The following is a 22,032-nucleotide window of genomic DNA, read 5'->3' on the forward strand; positions in this document are numbered from 1 at the left end:
CATAAGAACAGCCCCACTGGATCAGGCCATAGGCCCATCTAGTTCAGCTTCCTGTATCTCACAGCGGCCCACCAAATGCCCCAGGGAGCACACCAGATAACAAGAGACCTCATCCTGGTGCCCTCCCTTGCATCTGGCATTCTGACATAGCCCATTTCTAAAATCTTCATATCTGCAGTCTGGTTTTAGGACTGGAAGTGTGTTGAATATAGTTAGTTCTCCTGTTATGTGAGCCATGCTATGATAGATGTAGCCGATTAAGTTGAGGAGTCACAAACAACATGTTTGTGATATGATATTCAGCAAAGATTCAGTGATGAATCTATCATAATCTAAAAAAAGACAGTAAGAATGGGCTGAGAGGTAAGCATTTGTGAGTCCAATATTTTTGTTTCTAACTAGTGTGATTATGGTTGTTATGTAACATTCCCAGTATATGTGAATTAATGTGATGTTTTTCTTCCACCAGGCAGCCAGTGACACTTCAAAATGCTGCAGACTACTACTGTGAACCCACCGTCTCTGTTCACTGTGTTTGTATTTGTAGAAATTTTGTTCCTTCCCTTCATGAGATGAACATCTTCCAAAAATGAAAATTCATAGGCTGTTGTGGGTAACCTCATTTTCTCATCCCTGTGGATTGAAATGAGAACTTCTGAAAAAAATAGATTCCTCCAAAACAGTCCTCGTAACCCAGACATTATTAAAAGAAAAAAACAAACACAAAACTGACTGTGGTATTGACACAAACCGTGTGTGTTGTTGAATTGAGTGCAATACTTTTCAGTGTGGCGTTTGACACGTTTTTGTTCGCAAATCGTCTTAATGGTTGTCTCAAAAGTAGTGAGATGAAGATCTTGTGTGAAAAAACAATCTCTCTTTCAGTTTCTGAAAAGAAAATTTCATAATGATGTAAGCCTCTCCCAACATCTGGATGTGGTGTTAAAGGCAAAGTGTTTTTGATCAACTGATGTGAAACTGTGCAAAGAGGACCGTTCATGAAAATAACTTCTGGCCAAAGTAATCTTAATCATCATGTACAGAGCAAAAGAAAAATGAAGATTCCTTAGACGGGAAGATGTTTTCTTGAATAGTAAAAGGGAAACGTGGAATGACAATATTGTAGGCTGAAGAGAAAAATACATACTGTACTTCTTTTTCTTGACTATTGGACAGGTCTTGACAGATTGAAATCAAGTCAGATGTCATCAAACGAATCTTCTCCTCCATCCTTACAGAAGCTTTCCCCATCTGTGTCCCATGCTGCTGCTCCACCTACCCCTTCCTTATCTTCGAGTCCACAATCAGGGCTCTCAGGCCGGCTGTCCAATGGCAGCTTCAGCACCCAAAGCCTCACTAACTCGAGGGGCTCTGTGCATGGGATCTCCTTTCTGCTGCAGATTGGTCTCACTCGGGAAACTGTCACCATTGAGGCCCAAGATCTCTCCCTCTCTGTTGTCAAAGACCTGGTGTGCTCTGTAGTTTATCAAAAGGTACAGTACAACATCCAATACTACCAATTGAAATAGTCATTACCATCATTGATGTGCATTACTGAAGGAGAGTTAAGTGGGGTTTTGTTTCTGAATTCAGAATATAATGCTCAGTTGTATCTTATTGAATGTTAAAACTATGAGAATCTCAGCTGTTCTGCTTTGTAATATGATTACCTCTTGTAGCTGAAAGTAATTTTACTGTTACAAGAAGATCAGTAACTGGTAAATGAGATGCCTGGGATTGCAGGCAAGAGCTGGAAAGCCAAGATCTGAATTTTTATGCTGTCTGATCAGTACCTGCATGACATCATTTACTGAAAAAACATTTCTTATAACCTTTTCTTCCAGTAGGGAGCTCAGGGTGGAGAGTTAGCATCATATCAACCCTGAGAGGCAGACCTGGTTGAGAGACAGTTCCTGTTGGAATTCTCTCCTTCCCACTTCTCTCAAGTGTACCTGCAGAAACAATCTGGTCACTTGCTTATCTCTTTTCCTTCCTAGTGTGGGGTGATGACTAAGAAGTTCTTGTATTATCCCCATGGCAAGGAGGGTGAGGAAGGGATGCAGGAACCCAAGGCTCGCTCCCATTTTTTCCCTTGATTAAATTGGGATTGGGATCTTGTCTGCTGTGATAACTTACTGAAGGCCTTTACCTTTGTAACAAAGCAGGTATTTGAATGTATGTTTTCACATACGTTCAAACTTGGCACTCGAGTACATGTATTTTAGTACAGCTTAATTTATGTTTCTTCAGATCTAATCCAGTAAACAAATGTATTTCTCAGTACTGTGAGATCCCTGTTCATTAGGAATGGTGATTCTTATTATCCAAGGAATGAAAAATACATCATAAAGATTCTTGCTGTCTTTAGTCCTTTGCATTTTGACACTGAAGGTTTGGACTTCCTTTCGATTCAGTGAAAGTTGCTTTGTGCATTGCAGAGTACATGGTGGGTTGATAAAAATCCAGCTGAGTTTCAGAAGCACATTGTACAGTGGGCCAGATGTACTATTAAAATATGTTGCATTTGGGTACTTGTTGATAAGTTCTGAGTTGAATTCCCAGGGAGTGATCTCAGATGATTAAACCCAATACCTTCTTTCATGGTCAAATATGCATTATTAGATTCAGCTTTTAAGAATAAGTGATAGGGTAATGTGAGAAATAAATTGAAATTGTGTATTGATAAGGGGATTAAATTTTCTAGTAATTTTTTTTCTGAATTGCTTCTTTTGTGTATAAATGTGTTACACTTGTATTCAGTTGTCTTTTAGGACTTTAAAAAGAGTTTCAAGTGACACTAGATTTGACACTTTAAGAAACCCAGACCTTTCCTAGTATTTTTATTGGGTTTCTTCCCCTGTCATATCACACTTCTGACAGATTATAGTTTCTCTTTTGTTGGATTGGCAGCTTTATTTTGTTGGGTTGAAACTAGCATCTGTATTTCAGGTTAGCAGCTTATAATTTCTCTCTTGAATCCATTTTTCATTTGTGTGGATCCATGCACGTGTTCTAATGCTTGATTGGTCTGCTTCCGTTTTCTTTTTGCATTTCTCTCACCTTCTTTCTGAGCCAGCCTCTTAGTTTATGTCTTCCTGCCCGTTCTTGGCAATCTGCTCTTGATTCAGCACTCCGCTGAAGTTCAGAAGCATGCTGCGGGGAGAGCCAGTTGCACTGTAAAGTTGCTTGGACTTCAGATGCTGGTCTTGTCCTCTCCAATTGGCTTTAGTACAGTTGTATGTGAATGAAAGCCCTGATTATGCCAGTAGCAGCTGCAGTGTGAGCATATGTCCTATGCAGGCAGCAAACATCGGATCAGGAAATGGGGAGGGGGGATGCTTATTTGTGGTGGATTTCTCTTTTGTAAGTACTCTTGCAGCTGGTGCACAGGTGGTAATAGTACTCTTGAGAGCAGTACTCAAGCAGATCCCGTGTGTGGACTGGATCCTTGGCCATATCTTTGAGGCATGTTTATAAGTCATAGCAGAAAGATACAACATCAGATTTGTAGGCACGTATAGATGTAATTGTTCATCGTGAAAGCATTTCTCTGCCAAGCAGGAATGTGTAACAATCCTCTTAAAATGCTGTGATATTAAAGTCTCTCCTACCTATGACATTCTACAGCAGGCTCAAGTTTGATTTTATTATTTATTGTAATCACACTATATGTAAAAAGAACAAAATGTATAAAAATGTATAGCAAAATAGCACTGGAATAACAGTTGGGTGAAAATGATGGATTAAAACTCAATAACTAGAAGGCTATTGAGTGAATAAAAAAGCCTTTGCTAAAGGTTTGGCTACTTCTTCCTGATGGCAATTTATGGCCCTTGGTGGTGGCTGCATCTCCATTCTCAGCTTTTATATGTCTTGGTAAGTAAATGTTGGGAGAAAAGGCAAAAAAATGCACACTTCTTGTAATGTCAAATACAGATGTGGGGCTTGAATTGAGCTAAGCAATCTTCACTGGAAGGTATGCATCTTGTCCTCAGGGAATTTTATCCAGTCCCCATAGTTGGGGATGAATCTGTCTCTGTCACATGTGAGCTCTGTCTTGTGCTTGCAAAAGAGGTGGAGGAGGGTTGCAAATTGTGTGCCATATACCTTGTTGTTCTTGACAGTCTCCCACTTATCAGGAGCAGATTTCTGCAAGATACAGAGGGCTGGGAAGAGGGGGAATAATAGCCAACCATGCTTTTCCATCTCTTGCATGAGTAGGAGATCATGTTCGCACAAGATTGGGTTTGGACACAGCCAGGAGAGGAGAGTTAGGAGTGTCAACTCACTCATAGAATTTCTGTTGCAAAAATTACTTTCTCCATAAAACCAGGAAGTAGTTTTTGATGTGATAAATTTAAATAGGATATATGTATATTTTTTATCACATCCTTTTCCTAAAAACATCACAGTGGCATATATGACATTTCAACCCCCCCTTCCACTTTTTACCCACATTTTTCTCTCATTGAGAAAAAACCCAGTGTCAGCCAGTGAGCTTCATGAATGTGTGGGGACTTGAACCTGGGTCTACAGGACTACATGGATTCTTATTTCAAATCTGTTTTGGTAGCACTTCAGTATTTCAATCTTCTTGTTACAAACAAATGCTTAAAAACTTTCCTGGGAACATTAAAAAAATTAAGCTGACCTTGTTCTTTCAAAGTTAATAATTTCTTGACACACCATTTCCTGAATTGGGATCATGTTTACTGGGTCATTTCATAAATTGTGCAACCTGTACCATTATGCATTGGTTCCAGTTTTGGTCAGCTACTGTTGCAAGACATCTTGGGGATAGATTCTGACACCTGGGATGCCTTTAGTGGACTGTATGGGGGACAGTTTAGGTTGGAAAAACATGTAGATTTTTTTCCTCCCATGAAAGGTGAGTGGGCAGGAATGTACTGTACAAGATTTTCACTTTTGGAAGATTTGACACACATTTATAATTAGGAATCTTCCACTGTAGTTCTTCAATTCTCTTGAACTGCACTGGCTTAAAATGACTTTTTCAGGCCCTGTGTGACCCTTCTGCAATGAAGTAATTGCTTGTTATTGTTCACGGTTATCTATAATTCTGTAATGAATGTTGAGGTACTTGGTCTACAATGGAATACTATAAATTATGCTAGTGAAGTGCAAAGTGGAGGCTGTTCGATGATTTACTGATGATTTTTGGATGTATTGTAATACTGAAAGTATTTGGATGCCCACTTGATTCTTGTGTTGTATTCTTGCTTCAGTAACTGCAATAGCTTTCTGTTTTACTTGACACCGAGATCTGTTCTGCCCATGATACTCAAACTCTTATTTGTACACATTCATGTTTCCCATGCCCTTCTCTTAAAAGCTGAATCTTTATGTCTTCAAAAGTCACTCTACAGAAAAATGGATTTTAGTTTCTTATTCCATTGTATCTCTTTGATGGGAGCTGACAGTCTAAAGGAAATATTAACATATTACTGAGAAATAAATATAGTAAAGTATTGTTCTGCTTTAGTCCGCTAAATGAAGTAGCTGAAAAACAGTTCTGAAATGGAGTGAGCATGTATTTGTGGACCTGCTCTGTAAAAGGGGAAAGTCTATAGATATAAATAAAACTGGTCTCTCTGTCTCTATCAACCATAACTTGATACTTCTCATCAGTGATATATTCTTTGTTTTGGAGTAAACAATGGGAGAATTTTCCTTGACAATTATCTTTTGTTTCAGAATGGGAGAATTATTTTTTATGTGTGTTAATTGCTTTATCTGCAATCTACCCATCCTCTACCCTCATCCTTCTCCATCCTGAATTAGTGATCACAATGAGGTTGAATCAAAAGTATTCTTTGGGTTTTTTTTCTGGAGCTTTCTGTTACTTTGGACATTCTTCAACTTCCCCAGATTTGCCTTCCAGTTTACACTGCAATCTGTCACTTCTGTTAACTGAACTCCTGTCTCCTGCAGTATGTCCTTTATTGGCTCAGCCTCCTTTTTTCTGCTTTTGGCATCCCTTGAAGTGGTGTTCTCCATTATCTCTTGTTCTGCCCAATCTTATGTGGTCTCATTTCTTTGAACTGCCAGCACTCATCTGATCCTGCATTCTTCTGGTTTATAGCCAGCCTCTCCCTCATAATTCAAGTTTCATCCCTTGCATTTCCATAGCAGCCTCTTGATTCCTGCATCTGTCCTTAATTGACTTCCTCAAAAAGTTAACCTGCTTCTGATTGCCAGATGCATGGGAGGGCACCAGGACACAGGTTGTGTCTGTTGTCTTGTGTGCTCCCTGAAGCATTTGGTGGGCCCAGGGGTGGATCCAGAGTTTGTGTTTGGGGTGTGTGTGTGTGCATGAGCACTAGCTTAACTCTAGAGCCCAGGTCAACCAAGCAGATAGACCTGGGCTCCTGCCTGGACTTGGAGCCCTGATCTACCTGCTAGGTACACCAGGGCTCCCAGTTGAACCTGTGGCCTCCATGGCTGAGATTTGCTGTGTGGGTAGACCTGGGTTCCCAATCTGCTATGTCGGATGCCCCGCCCAGTGGGCACTCCCTTTTCTCCCAACTTTGCTCCCCATTCCAGCAGGTGCCCTTAAATTTATGTATAAGTTAAAGGTGTTTGGGTCCATAGAGTTGGAGATACCATTTATCATCATTATAATATGAAGTTCGTAATGTTCAGAATGGCACATTTGCATAGGATATTTTTCAGGGACTATAATCACTGCATCCAATCCTGCAAGCCAGTCATAAAACACCACCAGTATTAAATACTGTTAATAATAATAATTTAAAAAACCACATTCTCTGGGGTTCAGCTCCCTATATTTCTAGTTTTGCATTTGACATCAACACAGATCTCTCCTATGTGAATATGCCCAGAAAATAACCCTGCCCTCATATCATATTTAAATCAGAATCAAAACAAAGATTTAGCTAATCAGTTACAAACACTTCCAAACAGGATCATTTAGCTAGATTTCTGCTTCTGCAACATGTGGATAGCCTTGCAGTCTAAGAGAACCCAATCCTTGGCATGTCTACCCCCCCCCCACAGTTTCACCATTAAACACCCTTCATTTTTTCCCCATCCACCACCCCCTTTTTGGAGGATGCTTAGCATCCAATGTGAGAGTGAGAGTGAAAAGAATGTTTGCTCATGCTTTGACTTTTTAGTTGGTTCTACTATGTTTAACTGTGTACAGAGCTTGCGTCCTGAGTACACTTCTGTACTGCAGCGAGTCTTGGAATCTTCGCTTACAACAGGAGAGGAAACTGAACGCTTTCTGCATGCGCTTCCTCCGACGCATCCTCGGCATCACCTGGCAGGACAAAGTTCCAAACACAGTCCTGGAACGAGCTGGAATCCCTAGCACGTATGCACTGCTGAAACAGAGATGCCTGCGTTGGCTCGGTCGTGGGAGTGGATGATTGCCGGATCCCAAAGGATCTCTTCTATGGAGAACTCGTGCAGGGAAAGCACCCTACAGGTAGACCACAGCTGTGATACATCTGCAAGAGGGATCTGAAGGCCTTAGGAATGGACCTCAACAGGTGGAAAACCCTGGCCTCTGAGCGGCCTGCTTGGAGGCAGGCTGTGCAGCATGGCCTGTTCCAGTTTGAAGAGACACTTGGCCAACAGACTGAGGCAAAGAAGGAAGGCCCATAGCCAGGGAGACAGACCAGGGACAGACTGCACTTGCTCCCAGTGTGGAAGGGATTGTCACTCCCGAATCAGCCTTTTCAGACACACTAGATGCTGTTCCAGAACCACCATTCGGAGTGCGATACCATAGTCTTTTGAGACTGAAGGTTGCCAACTGAGGTCACTTAACAGATCCAGCTGGCTAATTGCAGTTCTTGCCAGTGGGGGGGGGGGGGAGAGACTGCTGTCTGAGAGATACCCAACCCTATGCATGTCTGCTCAGGAGTAAGTCCCATTATAGTCTATGGGGCTTACTCCCAGGAAAGTATGGACAGGACCTTCACCTCAGAGCCCAATCTTAGGCATACCTACTCAGATGTAAGTCCGATTATAGTGTATGGGGCTTACTCCCAGAAAAGTGTGGAGAGGATGGAAGCCTGTGTCTCCATCCTAAAGAATGGTAGGACTCTGTTTTGGCCATAGAAAGGCTGCAGTCAACTGTCAATTTTCACTGTGCCAGGGAGCTTTCTCTTAAAAGCCTTGCCTAGGCTTTGCTGGGGCGGACTCCTTTCCAGCTGGCTAATGCTCCCCCCCCCCTTTGCAGCCTGTGGGAGGGAGGACAATGCTCTTAGGACATTTAAAGCACCAGAATTGCAAATCAACTCTACTGCTTTAAAAAATATTGGCTGATGGGGGGGGGGGGATGAGGCTCCAGAAGGAGGGTAGCTCCTTGGCTGATGAGCTTGGCCAGCCACAGAGGGGATGTTAAAAACAAGGGGATGGCAAAAAGCCTAGGTCACTGAGCTGGTCTACTCAGAAGTTCCATTGTGTTCAATGGATCTTACTCACAGCTAAGTAGGTACAGGAGTGCAAAGGAGGAGCAGCCAGGACATAGCTAACAGTGGAAGGAGAGCCACTCTGCCCCCCCCCCCCCGCCCAAACAGTAGGTGGCTGATAGAAAAATCCTTGATGAAGTGCTGGGCTGCCAATGTGATCCAAACAAAAAAAACTGGATCTATGTTTACCCCAGTCCTTCCGCACTGGCACAACAGCTTTGGGGGGGGGCTGCCCCTATGGCCCCCCTGAATCTGCCCATGGGTGGGCCACTATGAGATACAGGAAGCTGAACTACATGGGCCTTCGGCCTGATCCAGCAAGGCTCTTCTTATGTTTTACTACACCTATTCCTGTCTCTAGGATCAATTCTTCTATGCTGTCTTCCAGGCCAGCAATCCTCCTTTGTCTGCATATGATCTCCTGCTCTCTCCAGTGACTATTTGCATTTGAGAGCCAGGATGGTGTAGTGGTTTGGGAGGTGGACTTAGACCTGGATGATCCAGGTTCAAATCTCCCCTCAGCCACAAAGCTTCCTGGGTGACCTTGGGCCAGTCACTTTCTTTCAGTCTCACCTACCTCACAGGGTTGTTGTGAGGACAAGAAGGAGGAGAGGAGCAGCTGTGTAAACCGCTCTGAGCTCTTTGGAGGAAGGGCGGTATAAGAATGTGAATAAATAAAAAAAATAAATGAATAAATTTCTTCTAACCAACATCTTAGACCAGTGGTTTTTCAACTTTTTATCACTGGGACCCACTTTTTACAATGACAATCTGTAATTGTCTGTTGGGACCCACTGGAAGTGATGTCATTAACCTGGAAGTGATGTCATGGCTGGAAGTGACATCATCAAGCAGGACAATTTTTAACACTCCCATATGACAAAATCAAATTAAGTAAGTAGGTACATTAAAAGTTTACAAAAGTATAACATTTTTTAAAAATAACCCTCCTAACTCTCCCAAGCAGTTGCTGATCTGTCCTTAAAGAATTCCCCAAACATCCTGAGGGCTGCAATCCTTTCCACACTTACCTGGGAGTAAGTCCCATTGACTATTATTGTTAAAAGCGTATACATAGTAGCCTGTTCAAAATACAGATCTGTCACATTTCCCCAAATGCGATCATATTTGGAAGCATCAAGTCTAATAAGTTAAAAATAAAATACACATTAAATGAATGGGGACCAACCTGAAATTGGCTCATGGCCCACCTAGTGGGTCCCAACCCACAGTTTGAGAAACACTGTTAAATTATCTAACATGTACTACTAACTGCACTTTGGTACCTTTCCTGCTTTTTTTGTGTTTGTGTTAAATTCAGGACCCAAATCTATCCAACTATCCAGTGCTGATGCAACTGCAACTCAACAAATATTCCCTTGCCTTGAGGAGGCCTCTGTGACTGTCTCCCCATGACGGGATGCAGCATCTGCTTTGTTGGCATGGCTGCATTGGTGATGGAAAGTTGGATTGTTTTGGACGCTTAGTTATTTTCAATTCACTTGTTTCAGGCTTTTAAATCGATGGCCTTGAAGAAGATGGATATACAATCATTTCAGCCCCTGTGTGTGCATGTGTGATGCCTTCTAACAGTTGTGCTCTGCATGCAGTACATTTATAATCCTCTATCTATTATTGTTCTTCCAAAGAGGTGTGATGTTTGCTTTTCCTGCCTTGTGTTTTACTCTATCCTGTTTGTAGGGAAATCTCTCTGTGGTCTCTGCTCAAAGGCTTGGCATGGTTCCCTTACCCACTTCTGGAAGCATAAGCACTTGCAACACCATTATTTCTTTCATAGCGTCATGCTTCTGGTGAAAAAGAGAGTCAGGTGAAGCGTTGTCTGTTTCATGTGTGTGCCTTCCTCAAACACAAATAGTGCTTCCTTACTGAAAGGAGGGGGGGGGAACCAAACTTCAATCACTGTTGAAATTGACTAGGCTTCACACCATCATCTCACAGAGGGGGGGATAATGAAGGAACGGATGGTGAGGCTGGGTGGATATGTACAGGGGACAGGTTACGCAGTCAAGACTATTGCCAATTATTGTGTCAGAGTCAAGTTACAGGGCAAAATAGGTAAATAGGGGAGTGTCTTCTGTGTTAGCTGGAGGAGTTATGGTGACCCTTAAAGTAGGAAATGCATAATCTGTGAATGGTGGCAGTGTCCATAAGTAGGGAAAAATTCCCAAATGTGTTTTTTTAAAGAAATCACTTGAAAATGTGTTTTGGTTCAATTCATAGCCTATCACAAATTGGCTTTAAAAAAAGATCCTGCCTTCAATTGTCTGCTTTATAAAATGTCTGCTTTTGCCTTTTCTGAATGTTGGGATAAGTGGGTCTGGGAGTATTGTTTGCCTCTACAGTTGGAGGGAAGCCAGGCTAGTGCAGAGAATCATGCAGAGATGCAATAGATACACTCACAATGGAGAGAAGTGGAAAGTGGAGTGCCCCAAGGATCTGTCCTGGGACCTGTACTTTTCAACTTGTTCATAAATGACCTGGAGACAGGGTTGAGCAGTGAGGTGGCCAAGTCTGCAGATGACACCAAACTTTTCCGAGTGGTGAAGACCAGAAGAGATTGTGAAGAGCTCCAGAAGGATCTCTCCAAACTGGGAGTCTGGGCAGCAAAATGGCAGATGCGTTTCAATGTAAGTAAGTGTAAAGTCATGCACATTGTGGCAAAGAATCAAAACTTTACATATAGGTTAATGGGTTCTGAGCTGTCTGTGACAGATCAGGAGAGAAATCTGGGATCCTTGTGGACAGCTTGATAAAAGTGTCAACCCAATGTGCGGTGGCAGTGAAGAGGGCTAATTCCATGCTTGGGATCATTAGGAAAGGCATTGAGAATAAGAAGAATAAGACAGGTAATATTGTAATGCCATTGTACAAATCTATGGTAAGGCCACACCTGGAGTATTGTGTCTAGTTCTAGTTGCCGCATCCCAAACAGGATATAGTGGAGATGGTAAAGTTCCAAAGAGAGCAACCAAAATGATTACTGGGCTGGGGCACCTTCCCTATGTGGAAGGGCTACAGCGTTTGGGCCTCTTCGGTCTAGAAAAAAGGTGTCTGAGGGGGGACATGATTGAGACATATAAAATTGGGCAGGGGATGGACAGAGTGGATAGAGAGACACTCTTTTCCCTCTAGTATAATACCAGAACCAGGGGACATCCACGAAAGTTGAGTGTTGGGAGAGTTAGGACAGACAAAAGAAAATATTTCTTTATGCAGTGTGTAATTAGTTTGTGGAACTCCTTTCCACAGGATGTAGTGATGGCATCTGTCAAGCGTTGTGCCCAATCCCTATGAAGGGAGTTACTGGAGGAGGACCCTGGTTTGTGACACAGGAGGCCTATTCAAGGTCCATCCCCAGCAGAGGCAGCTAAAGCCTGTTACAAAACACAAAGGTGCTGAGTCACTCAGCAGGTGTGAAAGGATTGCCTGCTGAGGGACTGTAGACGCAGCTGGAAATGGGTGGGGCCGATTAGCCCAAGCCTGCCCTCAGTCAGGCACCCATTGGCCAGCAGTGATATAAAACGAAAGCAGCCACCCCCGGTAAAACTGGGTTGTTGGATGGCTGGATGCGGAGCACTCTGTCGCTGTGCTCCACATATTGTGAGAGTGAGTGGCTCTGGTTCCCTGCATTGGGACCTATGCTTATTGCCTGTACTGGAATGCAGTGTACCTGTAAATACAAGTTTGGTGAAGGACCCTGCTGTCTGTCCGGTGTGTTTCTCATCACCGACGAAAGCTTTCAGCCACAGCTGCTACACAAATACTCCCCGGGAACTGTGCCAGGCTGAGCGACCTTGGGCAGTGGGAATAAGCTCTCTGCATTCACCTGATGCCAACAGCATCTTTAAGGCGAAGCCTTTAAGAGGGGATTGGACAAATTTCTGGAGGAAAAGTTCATTATGGGTTACAAGTCATAGTAGGTATGTGTAAGCTTTTGGTTTTAGAGGCAAGCAGCCTCTGATTGCCAGATGCAGGGGAGGGCACCAAGACACAAGTTGTCTTGTGTGCTCCCTGGGGCATTTGGTGGTCCACTGTGAGATACAGGAAGCTGGACTAGATGGGCCCTTGGCCTAATCCAGCTGAATTCTTATGTTCTTATGCTCTGTTGATGAGTACTTTGGGTTCACAGGAGCCATTTAATTAATCTTCCATGGTAGATTAGTGGTTCTTTTGCAGGCATTGTTGGGGAAATATTGGAATACAGGGAGAGTGTTGTTTCAACACTTTCGTCCCCTTCCCATCAGAACCAGACTGGTCAGTCATGTTGCTGCTTCTGACCAACAAAACATCACCACTAGAAGGAATGATTAGGTTGATTATCCTGACATATTGGGATAAAAGTCTGCTCTATTAATGTTGTATATTTTGAGAACTAACTATTCTGTCCAGAGTTCTGTGAAACCTAGACAGTTGCATGCTTTGAAACTTAACAGAAGGTGGGCAACAACAGAATGAGCTTTTTAATACCTCTTATTTTCTGGTGCTAACGTGGTAAAGAGGCAAGAGAATGATTGCCTCTTTCTGCTTTTGGTGGAATCTGTGGTCTCCAGTGATTTCCAAAGTGACGCCTCCTCCCCCTTTACAGCGATATCATTCTTTAAAACAAACAAACAAAAACCTATCTCACTGCATCAAAGTTGTTTCTAGGCGAGCTGTTTCTGCTTGTGACTGAGTAGAACTTCCCTATCCTTTTCAGCTGTCTCTTTGAAGCTCGTTTTCATTGTTGTCTGCCTTTTGATCATAATGTCTCCTGTACCATCTGCAAAGAATACATTTTGGCCCTGGCCTATATCTTCTTCATCTAGTCTCATGAATGTTAATTCCTCCTTTTCTTAAATAATTGCCTAACACTGTTAATTTACTTTCTAAATACAACATTACTTGATGACTACCTTTAAATGAAATTTTGCTAAGATTGTTATTGGAGAACTAAGCTATATATTTTTTTTAACCCACATAAAGTATTCAGTTAAGTGGAGCTCCCCAATAATGCAGAGGTAGGTCTGGACTTTCCTTTGCCTGGGGCCACCTCTGTTTTTGCAGCCCTCCCCCTCCCCGACCTGGAAGTAATTTCAGTGATGTCATCACCACTGCAATTACTTTCCAACGGAGCCTTTCACGTTGCTTCTAAGTGGCGTGAGGCTCCACCAGAGTTCTTGCCCTCCCGATGTATGCCACTGCAATAATGTTGTTCCTGTTTTGAGACTTGCATTTTAGAACAATTTTATTTGAAAACTGGAGTTATGTATAATTTCCATGCTAACTACTTTCATAGCAGTGAATTTTCATTGAGTAGATTTAGGACCGAATCCCATCCAACTTTCCAGCGCAGATGCAGCTGCAATGTAGCCCTGAAGTAAGGGAACAAACATTCCCTTACCTTGAGGAGGCCTCCATGACTGCCTCGTAACCTCAGGGAGCAGCACATTCCCCTTTGGCATGGCTGCATCAGTGCTAGAAAGTTGGATAGGATTGAACCCATAGTAAGGTAACTGCTGATTTTCATAAGAGAAATAGTTTAATTTTTTACATGCAAAAACGGTCATTTCCCTTATTGTTACACATGCATGAGAACTGCTACATGAATGATAGAGATGAGCTGAAATAGATTACATACAGAATCTTTCTTTACCCTGCCCCATTGAGATACTGTTGTGAATTAGCATAATACTGCCTATTCAAATTGTAGAACCCATGCAGTCTAAGTTCTGTGGTGGTACAAGTCCCATTAATGCTTTGCCAGTGAAGACTTTGGCTTTGCTCCTTGCATGAAAAGGGCATACAAAGGTGACTTCCTGTGTTTAGCAAGAATGGTTGTATTAAGGAAAAATACTGCTTTTAAGAAATGTGCAGCTTGATCAAAAAGCCAGCTAAACTGGAATATGTGGTTTTTAGGCTTAACAGAATGCCACAGAAATCAGTGGAGCAAAATTGAAGTGAGATATACGTAGTTGGTTGGAGCTTAGTTGTCAGTTACTTATTCTTGAAATGGGTGTGTATGTTAAACAAGACCATAATAGTCTTTTTGGAAACTACTGTAAATGCACATTCATATTGCCATTTTTCCTCACCTCCAGCTTTGTTGGAAAAGTTGCCTGGTGGAGTCTTTATTTCATTACGGGTTATTATCCTGGAAGCAAACTGAAAACTTTTATTTGGTTTTGTTACCCATGAATCATATTGTCAATAGACATAATGATTTCTTCTCAAAAATAGATGGATCTCTTATTTATTAATCTCTAGTGGATGGTGGTTCATTGTTCACCAAAGTACTTCACAGTCTTTATTGCATTATTTTGTCAGCAGCCCCGTATAATATATAACCGATATTTTCATTTAAAGGACTTGTACCCTAACCTTCTGCCGAGTGCTGCTGTTTCACTGAAAGTTCCTTGCATAATTGCATGTCCCCTTCTGCTTGCAGAAGGCGCTTCTGGAGACAAAGCAGTGCTCCTCAGAAGGTTTAGATGCAACCCAAGATGAAGTGATGGAACCCAAACCTGATTTTTACTTGCTGTAAACTCTGAAATCTCTGAACTGAATTGAAAGAGCAATGGAATGCCTGGTAAAATTTGAGCTTGTTACTCTTTTGTTGCATAGGTCCTGGTTTATGTGTTCGACAGTGTGTCATACAGCCTTACCTCGTGGGTATGTAGGAATGATGCCATTACAAGGGGTTATTGGTCCAAGAAATTGGGGGGGGGGGGAAGAAATCTTCCCTGACCTGGGAACAGGTTGACCTTGCCAGTGTAAGCAATGGCTACCCCTTACTGTGCAGAAGTTGATGTCGAATCCTGAAACATGAGTGAATTGTGAATGTTTCTAGAGGATGAGCAAAGGGTGCATTGCTGAAAAAACAGCCTGCAACTTTTGTCTGTCTAGACATTGTTTTACAGAGTTGGGACAGAAACTGTGATTCACCCATGCCTCTAACAACTGCGCATAACTCCTGATTGTATAAACAAGTTTGAAATACATTTCTGATTTGAAGTGGGGCATTTCAGATCCAAGTCTAATGCTCTAGCCCTTAGCCATGCTGCTGCTCTGTTTGTAAATGTGTGTTTTTTTTTGTTTGGTTTGGTTGACTTCAAAAGCAGCGGTCCTTACTAGCTTCTTCATCAATAAAACTCTGTCATCATGTCAATGGATTCCTGAGGGGGTGTGAAAGTTTTTGGGACTGGATGTTGCTTTTTTTGCAGGCCCCTGTACATTTGTTGGAGCTTGTAGGTGAAAGGCTGAGAGGAGTCAAGCTGTTGGCTCTGCTGCTTCAATTGATAGTCTAGTCAACCCTTGCTCCGAGGAAACACCTGTGCACCATTACAGTAGGAGTTGCAGCTGGTGAACAAAGAGAAGAGACTGATGCATTCCAGAGATCAGAGGCGGGAAGATGCTGTACTGGACAGGAGGGGCTATGATGGGAGTTGGTTGTGAAAGCAGAGTTTCAGCTGAAGAGCTAATGCTGCCAAGCAGCTCTGGCCTAGTTCTCACACAGGTAGTTCGCCTGGGCCTAGTTGTAGTTATTCACATGACTGACGGATCCTCCATACAAAAAGAAAATCCTTCCACATAGCAAAGCACTTTAGGGAGAAGAATTTTAGCCAAATATTTTTTCACTACCATACAGGTTTTTTATGTTCAGGTGTGTATATGATGTGTGGAGGGGGTTTAAGTCAGGTTATGTGTGGAGGGGGCAGGAGGTCTGGCTCAGTTGGTAGGGCTGCTGCCTTGTATGCCTGAAGATCTGAGGCTGCCAGTTTGTAACAACCGGAAGTACCCGAGAACTGATGACACGCTGATATACTGATGAGCTGACCCTCGGTGGCAGAGAGGAGTTGCCGTCAAGTGGAGCATGGGAGGCGAAGGGCCAGAGAGAGGCCAGACTGGGAAGGAATCCAGCTGGAAGGAGGAGTTCTATGAAAGACTAGAACTATTCAATTGTAAAAATCCCTATGGGGGTTTAGAACAGCCTGCCTATGTAAACTGCCTTGGATTAAAGTCTGAGGAGAAATCTGACGACCAAAGAAAGGCGGTATATAAATACCTGTATAAATAAATAAATCAATCATACGAGCATCGCGCAATAGTGGTTTACCTCCTCAATGAGAACTAGGTCTTTGTGAGGGGGGCTGAAGTTGTCTCCCTCCTGACTGGTGTTGGATTTTAGAGGGAGTGTGTTCGTATACATAAATAATAGACATCTGTGGCATAAAGAAAGCTCTTTATGTAAGTTGATGGCTGGCCCAAGACCTCCTGGCATCTGAGGCAGCATGCCAAGTGCTGCCCCCTTTACCTGACCATATGCCTCTGTGACACTCTACCTCACTGCTCTTCTCTCTTCCACATTTCTGCCTTTTCCCTCTCTTCCAGTCCAAGGAGTGGGAGGAGAAAGAAGATGAACTGTGGAGTCAAACAGGCAGATAAAAGTGGATGTCCCCTGCCAACCTGCTGCCTGAGGCAACAGCCTCAGTTGGCCTCATCTATGGGCCAATCCTGGTTTAAACCCACTCTTACAGTGAGCAGAGAAAGGACTTGAGTAGTCCCTGAGGAGATGTGTCTACTTTGGTCCTCTGATACCAGCCAGGACTATACACCTATATGGTTTGAATTAACATCATGTAGTCTGAATGAAAGACAAATCTTAACATGTGGAGATTGGTTAACCCAATTGGTTAACGGGAAACTCGCCAGAGAAGCGTTTGGCCCTCTGGATGGTGAGGGAGGGAAAGGGGAAATAAAAGGAGACTGAGAGATGACAGAGAAATTGAATGAGTTCTTTGCATCTGTCTTCACGGCAGAAGACCTCAGGCAGATACTGCTGCCCGAACGGCCCCTCTTGACCAAGGAATTAAGTCAGATAGAGGTTAAAAGAGAAGATGTTTCAGACCTCATTGATAAATTAAAGATCAATAAGTCACCGGGCCCTGATGGCATCCACCTAAGAATTATTAAGGAATTGAAGAATGAAGTTGCTGATCTCTTGACTAAAATATGCAACTTGTCCCTCAAAATGGCCATGGTGCCAGAAGATTGGAGGATAGCAAATGTCACACCGATCTTTAAAAAGGGAAAGAGGGGGGGCCCGGGAAATTATAGGCTGGTCAGCCTAACATCTATACCAGGTAAGATGGTGGAATGCCTCATCAAAGATAGGATCTCAAAACACATCGACGAACAAGCCTTGCTGAGGGAGAATCAGCATGGCTTCTGTAAGGGCAAGTCTTGCCTCACAAAACTTTTAGAATTCTTTGAAAAGGTCAACAGGCATGTGGATGCGGGATAACCCATGGACATTATATATATATGGACTTTCAGAAGGCGTTCGACACGGTCAGTCACCAAAGGCTACTGAAAAAGCTCCACAGTCAGGGAATTAGAGGACAGGTCCTCTCATGGATTGGGAACTGGTTGAAGACCAGGAAACAGAGAGTGGGTGTCAATGGGCAATTTTCACAATGGAGAGAGGTGAAAAGCAGTGTGCCCCAAGGATCTTTCCTGGGACCATTGCTCTTCAGCCTCTTCATAAATGACCTGGAGACAGGGTTGAGCAGTGAAGTGGCTAAGTTTGCAGACGACACCAAACTTTTCCGAGTGGTGAAGACCAGGTATGATTGTGAGGAGCTCCAGAAGGATCTCTCCAAAGTGGCAGAATGGGCAGCAAAATGGCAGATGCGCTTCAATGTAAGTGTAAAGTCATGCACATTGGGGCAAATAATAATAATAAATAAAACTTTATTTCTATCCCGTCCTTCTCCCCAAAGGGACCCCAAAAATCAAAACTTTACATATAGGATAATGGGTTTTGAGCTGTCTGTGACAGATCAGGAGAGAAATCTTGGGGTGGTGGTGGACAGGTCGATGAAAGTGTTGACCCATTGTGCGGCGACAGTAAAGAAGGCCAATTCTATGCTTGGGATCATTAGAAAAGGTATTGAGAGCAAAACAGCTAATTTTATAATTCCGCTGTACAAATCTATGGTAAGGCCACAGCTGGAGTATTGTGTCCAGTTCTGGTCACCGCATCTCAAAAAGGATAAAGTGGAAATGGAAAAGGTGCAAAAGAGAGCGACTAAGATGATTACGGGGCTGGGACACCTTCCTTATGAGGAAAGGCTACAGCGTTTGGGCCTCTTCAGCCTAGAAAAGAGACACCTGAGGGGGGACATGATTGAGCCATACAAGATTATGCATGGGAAGGATAGAGTGGATAGAGAGATGCTCTTTACACTCTCACATAACACCAGAAGGAGGGGACATCCACTAAAATTGAGTGTTGGGAGAGTTAGGATAGACAAAAGAAAATATTTCTTTACTCAGCATGTGGTTGGTCTGTGGAACTCCTTGCCATAGGATGTGGTGATGGCATCTGGCCTGGATGCCTTTAAAAGGTGATTGGACAAGTTTCTGGAAGAAAAATCCATTACGGGTTACAAGCCATGATGTGTATGTGCAACCTCCTGATTTTAGAAATGGGCTATGCCAGTTGCAAGGGAGGGCACCGGGATGCAGTTCTGGTGTGCTCCCTGGGGCATTTGGTGGGCCGCTGTGAGATGCAGGAAGCTGGACTAGATGGGCCTATGGCCTGATCCAGTGGGGCTGTTCTTATGTTAGTGTCAGCCTCCTTGCCTTCGGTCTTTATTTCATTGATCAAAGCTCACTTAATTGAAAGCAGATCACTAAGGGCATGTTTATGTGAAGTTGCTGATTTTTAGGTTATCCTGAGTGAACAGTTTTTATTTGCACAGAGTGGAGCGAGGAGGTGACTTAGTGCACATCTGCTCCCTGGCTTTGGAGTTGCACTTTGCTGTCTTCATCCCAGGGCATGCAAAGTTTCCAGACTGCTTCTGCCAGTTGGAACTGAATGTGAGACTGAGGCAAAGCTACCAGATTTTTGACAAAGAGGCACCCTACTGTGCCTCTTTTTCCTTCTCAGAAGTTTTCCTCTTGCCTTATTCACCGGACGATAGGCAGGGCACTCTCAATGCAGACGTTATAACGTTTGTTTCTGGAATTAACGCTGTAGTAGGACGCACGCTGAACCCTCCTCTTAGTAAAGGGAACACTGAGTGGAAGGAAGTAACATCTGAATTAACTTCGCACCTCATCTAGAGGTAGCTGATGCATTACAGTGCAAGTCTGCACATGCAAGCAGTTTCCTTACGTGGCGACTGTGATCTTAGTGAGTTTTTTTGAATAGGCTGCACTTCAGTTGTTGCATCAGAGGCACGCTGCAATTCACGAGCGAATGCATCCTTTGACTGCGAGGCAGTCCTCTTTCTCTCAGAACATCTGTAGGTGTTGTCTCTCTCATTATCCCTAATTTTTTCTTTGCTACTGTTTTTTTAAGTCTTTATACAAAATGAATGCATAAAGAGCAGGAAAAGAAGAAGAAGACCAGGACCTAGTTCTCATGGAACTCAACAGAAACATCAACAAACAGTCACAGAAACAGTCACAGAAATTACTTGTTTGTAAACATTATGAGGAACTTTGTGAGGAAGGTGGTACTACTGGAATGAGATGCTGAGGTTCCATGACAAAATCTGGAGACAGAACCTAGTTAGTGATGTAATCAGGGATGATCTGCAGACTGAATGCAGTTGTTGGTAGTCAGGACCAGAATTTTATCTGAGGTGATGGAGAAGAGCGGGTACACTTTTGCAGTGTTCTTCAGGAAGAAGCAGTAAAGGTTATCAATTGATAAGGAGGAGGAATCCAAGATTAAGACAAAGTTGGTGATGTTGCTGGGTAGATATGAGGATTGAGGAAAGATAAAGGAGAACAAGGTTTGGGACGAATGGCAAGTCATTCAGTTTGAATTTGTTGCTTTTGAGATGGTGATGAGGCCTCCAGGTAAGTATATCAAATAAGGCAGGAGGAGAAGTGGAACTGGATGCAGAGGATCTGGCATGGAGGGGTATAACTGGGTGCAGCTGTATATGCCTAACATGCATGTAGGTGGTACTGAAAGCTGTTGGAATTGACAGGGTCATCCAAGATGAGAATTCTCTCATCCAAGATGAGAGAATAGTGGGACCAAGAACAGCTGTCGGGGACTCTTGAAGGGAAACTGGAATGGGCACAGTGGTTAGTCACTGTCACCAGCTTCTCTTCTTTCACCCTTTAAATGGGGACATATCTGGGAATGTCAGATCATTGCCACTCCAGACTGGGAAGCCAGGGCGAAGGTGGCTACCTGAGAGAAGTCTCCCTCCCAGTAGGACTAAGAACCCTAAAAGTCAGGGACTACTTCAAAGCCAGATAATAGTCATACATGATGGTCTGAGAGACGGTGGCACTTTCTTCCTCCTGTGTGAACTGAGACCAGGCAGGAGAAACCATAAAAAGGCAAGGGTTATTTGAAAGGCAGTATATTAAGGCAATAGAAGGGAAATTGCAAGGGCAAAAACAAGATATGGGATGGGGCAAAAGTTGGCAAGGATGCTGAAAGGCTGGCAGGAAAAAAAAACCACCCAAATGTGTTTTACTAGGTATGATCCCTGCCTTGGTTATGCTGTTTCAGGGTCCTGGCACCTACACTTGCAGCAAGGTGAACAGGTGAGCCATCCCCTGCATTGAAACATTGAGTGTTTTCAATGTTGGACCTGGGCAAATGTGTAAAGGAGTGTCTGACCCTGCTTTTTAGAATCTTCTTATTCACCTTTCTTTATTTCTGGGATTGGATACCGGGGGTGACTGGAGTCACTTAAATTTCCTGCTCCTGGAAATCAGGTGCGTTTTACAGACCAATGAGGTGGTTCAAAGCCAGGCCCTTTGTTTACCTATCGATTTGGGAAGAAGAAGATGCTCAAACAATGCACAACAACTCAATAGAGCAAACACGACTGTTGATTTCAAATGGCTCTGTAGCAGCTTCAGGTTGCTGAGGCATCATGGAAGCCTCTGAGGTGCTAGAAGGGTCCAAAACATAGCATAGGTAGAAAAATAGCAAAGAATTGAAAGTTGAGGAGAGGAGGCTGGGCAACACGATTGCAGGCAGCAGAGAAGTCATGGAGGTGAAGTGCAGAATAGAGATCTTTAGACTTGACTTGTGAAGACCATCTGTGGTTAGATGGACATTTCATGGTGGCGAGAGTGCTAGGTAAGGGGAAAAGTAGAAAAAAAAACCTGGTCTCAAAAACCTCTTGAAATTCTGGTCTGACTTGTAATTTTTTTTAACTATCCTAAGGTTGCTCATTTAGGAAATCCTTGTATCTTTCATAATGTGAAGTTTCACCTCCCAAAGTTTATAGTTGTGTGGGCTCTTTTTCAGTGGTATTATAAGGTACACAGTTTACAAATATAAATACAATAAAACATCAGAGGGGTCTCTGAGGGACCTATAAATGAACACTGAAGCCTTCTCCAGAACACCAGAAGGGACTAGTGTCTCAGTTTCCCCTCTTAGGCATTGAATCTGGAATTAGTTGCACTGAATGCACTGGCTTTTGAAAACTGATTATGAAACCGTTAAACTGGGATGAGGGTGGTGAGAAGAAGAGAAAAGTATTTGCTTTTGTTCAGAAGTTCAGTCCAAAAATAAGCTACTCAT

The 22,032-nt window shown here is 43.1% G+C and overlaps 1 protein-coding gene across 2 annotated transcripts in view; it reads left to right on the forward strand.

The window, feature by feature from the left end:
- The window catches only part of PRKD3 (protein kinase D3), a 62,274-nt gene that overhangs the window by 6,638 nt on the left and 33,604 nt on the right, over window positions 1-22,032 (forward strand). For both annotated transcript variants that reach the window (XM_066617880.1, XM_066617888.1), the window contains exon 2: window positions 470-1,493. In XM_066617880.1, the coding sequence (XP_066473977.1) occupies window positions 1,203-1,493 (291 nt within the window). In that variant the 5' untranslated portion in view covers window positions 470-1,202. The remainder of the gene's footprint in view (window positions 1-469; window positions 1,494-22,032) is intronic.

Source organism: Tiliqua scincoides, chromosome 1, assembly GCF_035046505.1.
Source record: "Tiliqua scincoides isolate rTilSci1 chromosome 1, rTilSci1.hap2, whole genome shotgun sequence".
NCBI classification, from domain to species: domain Eukaryota; kingdom Metazoa; phylum Chordata; class Lepidosauria; order Squamata; family Scincidae; genus Tiliqua; species Tiliqua scincoides.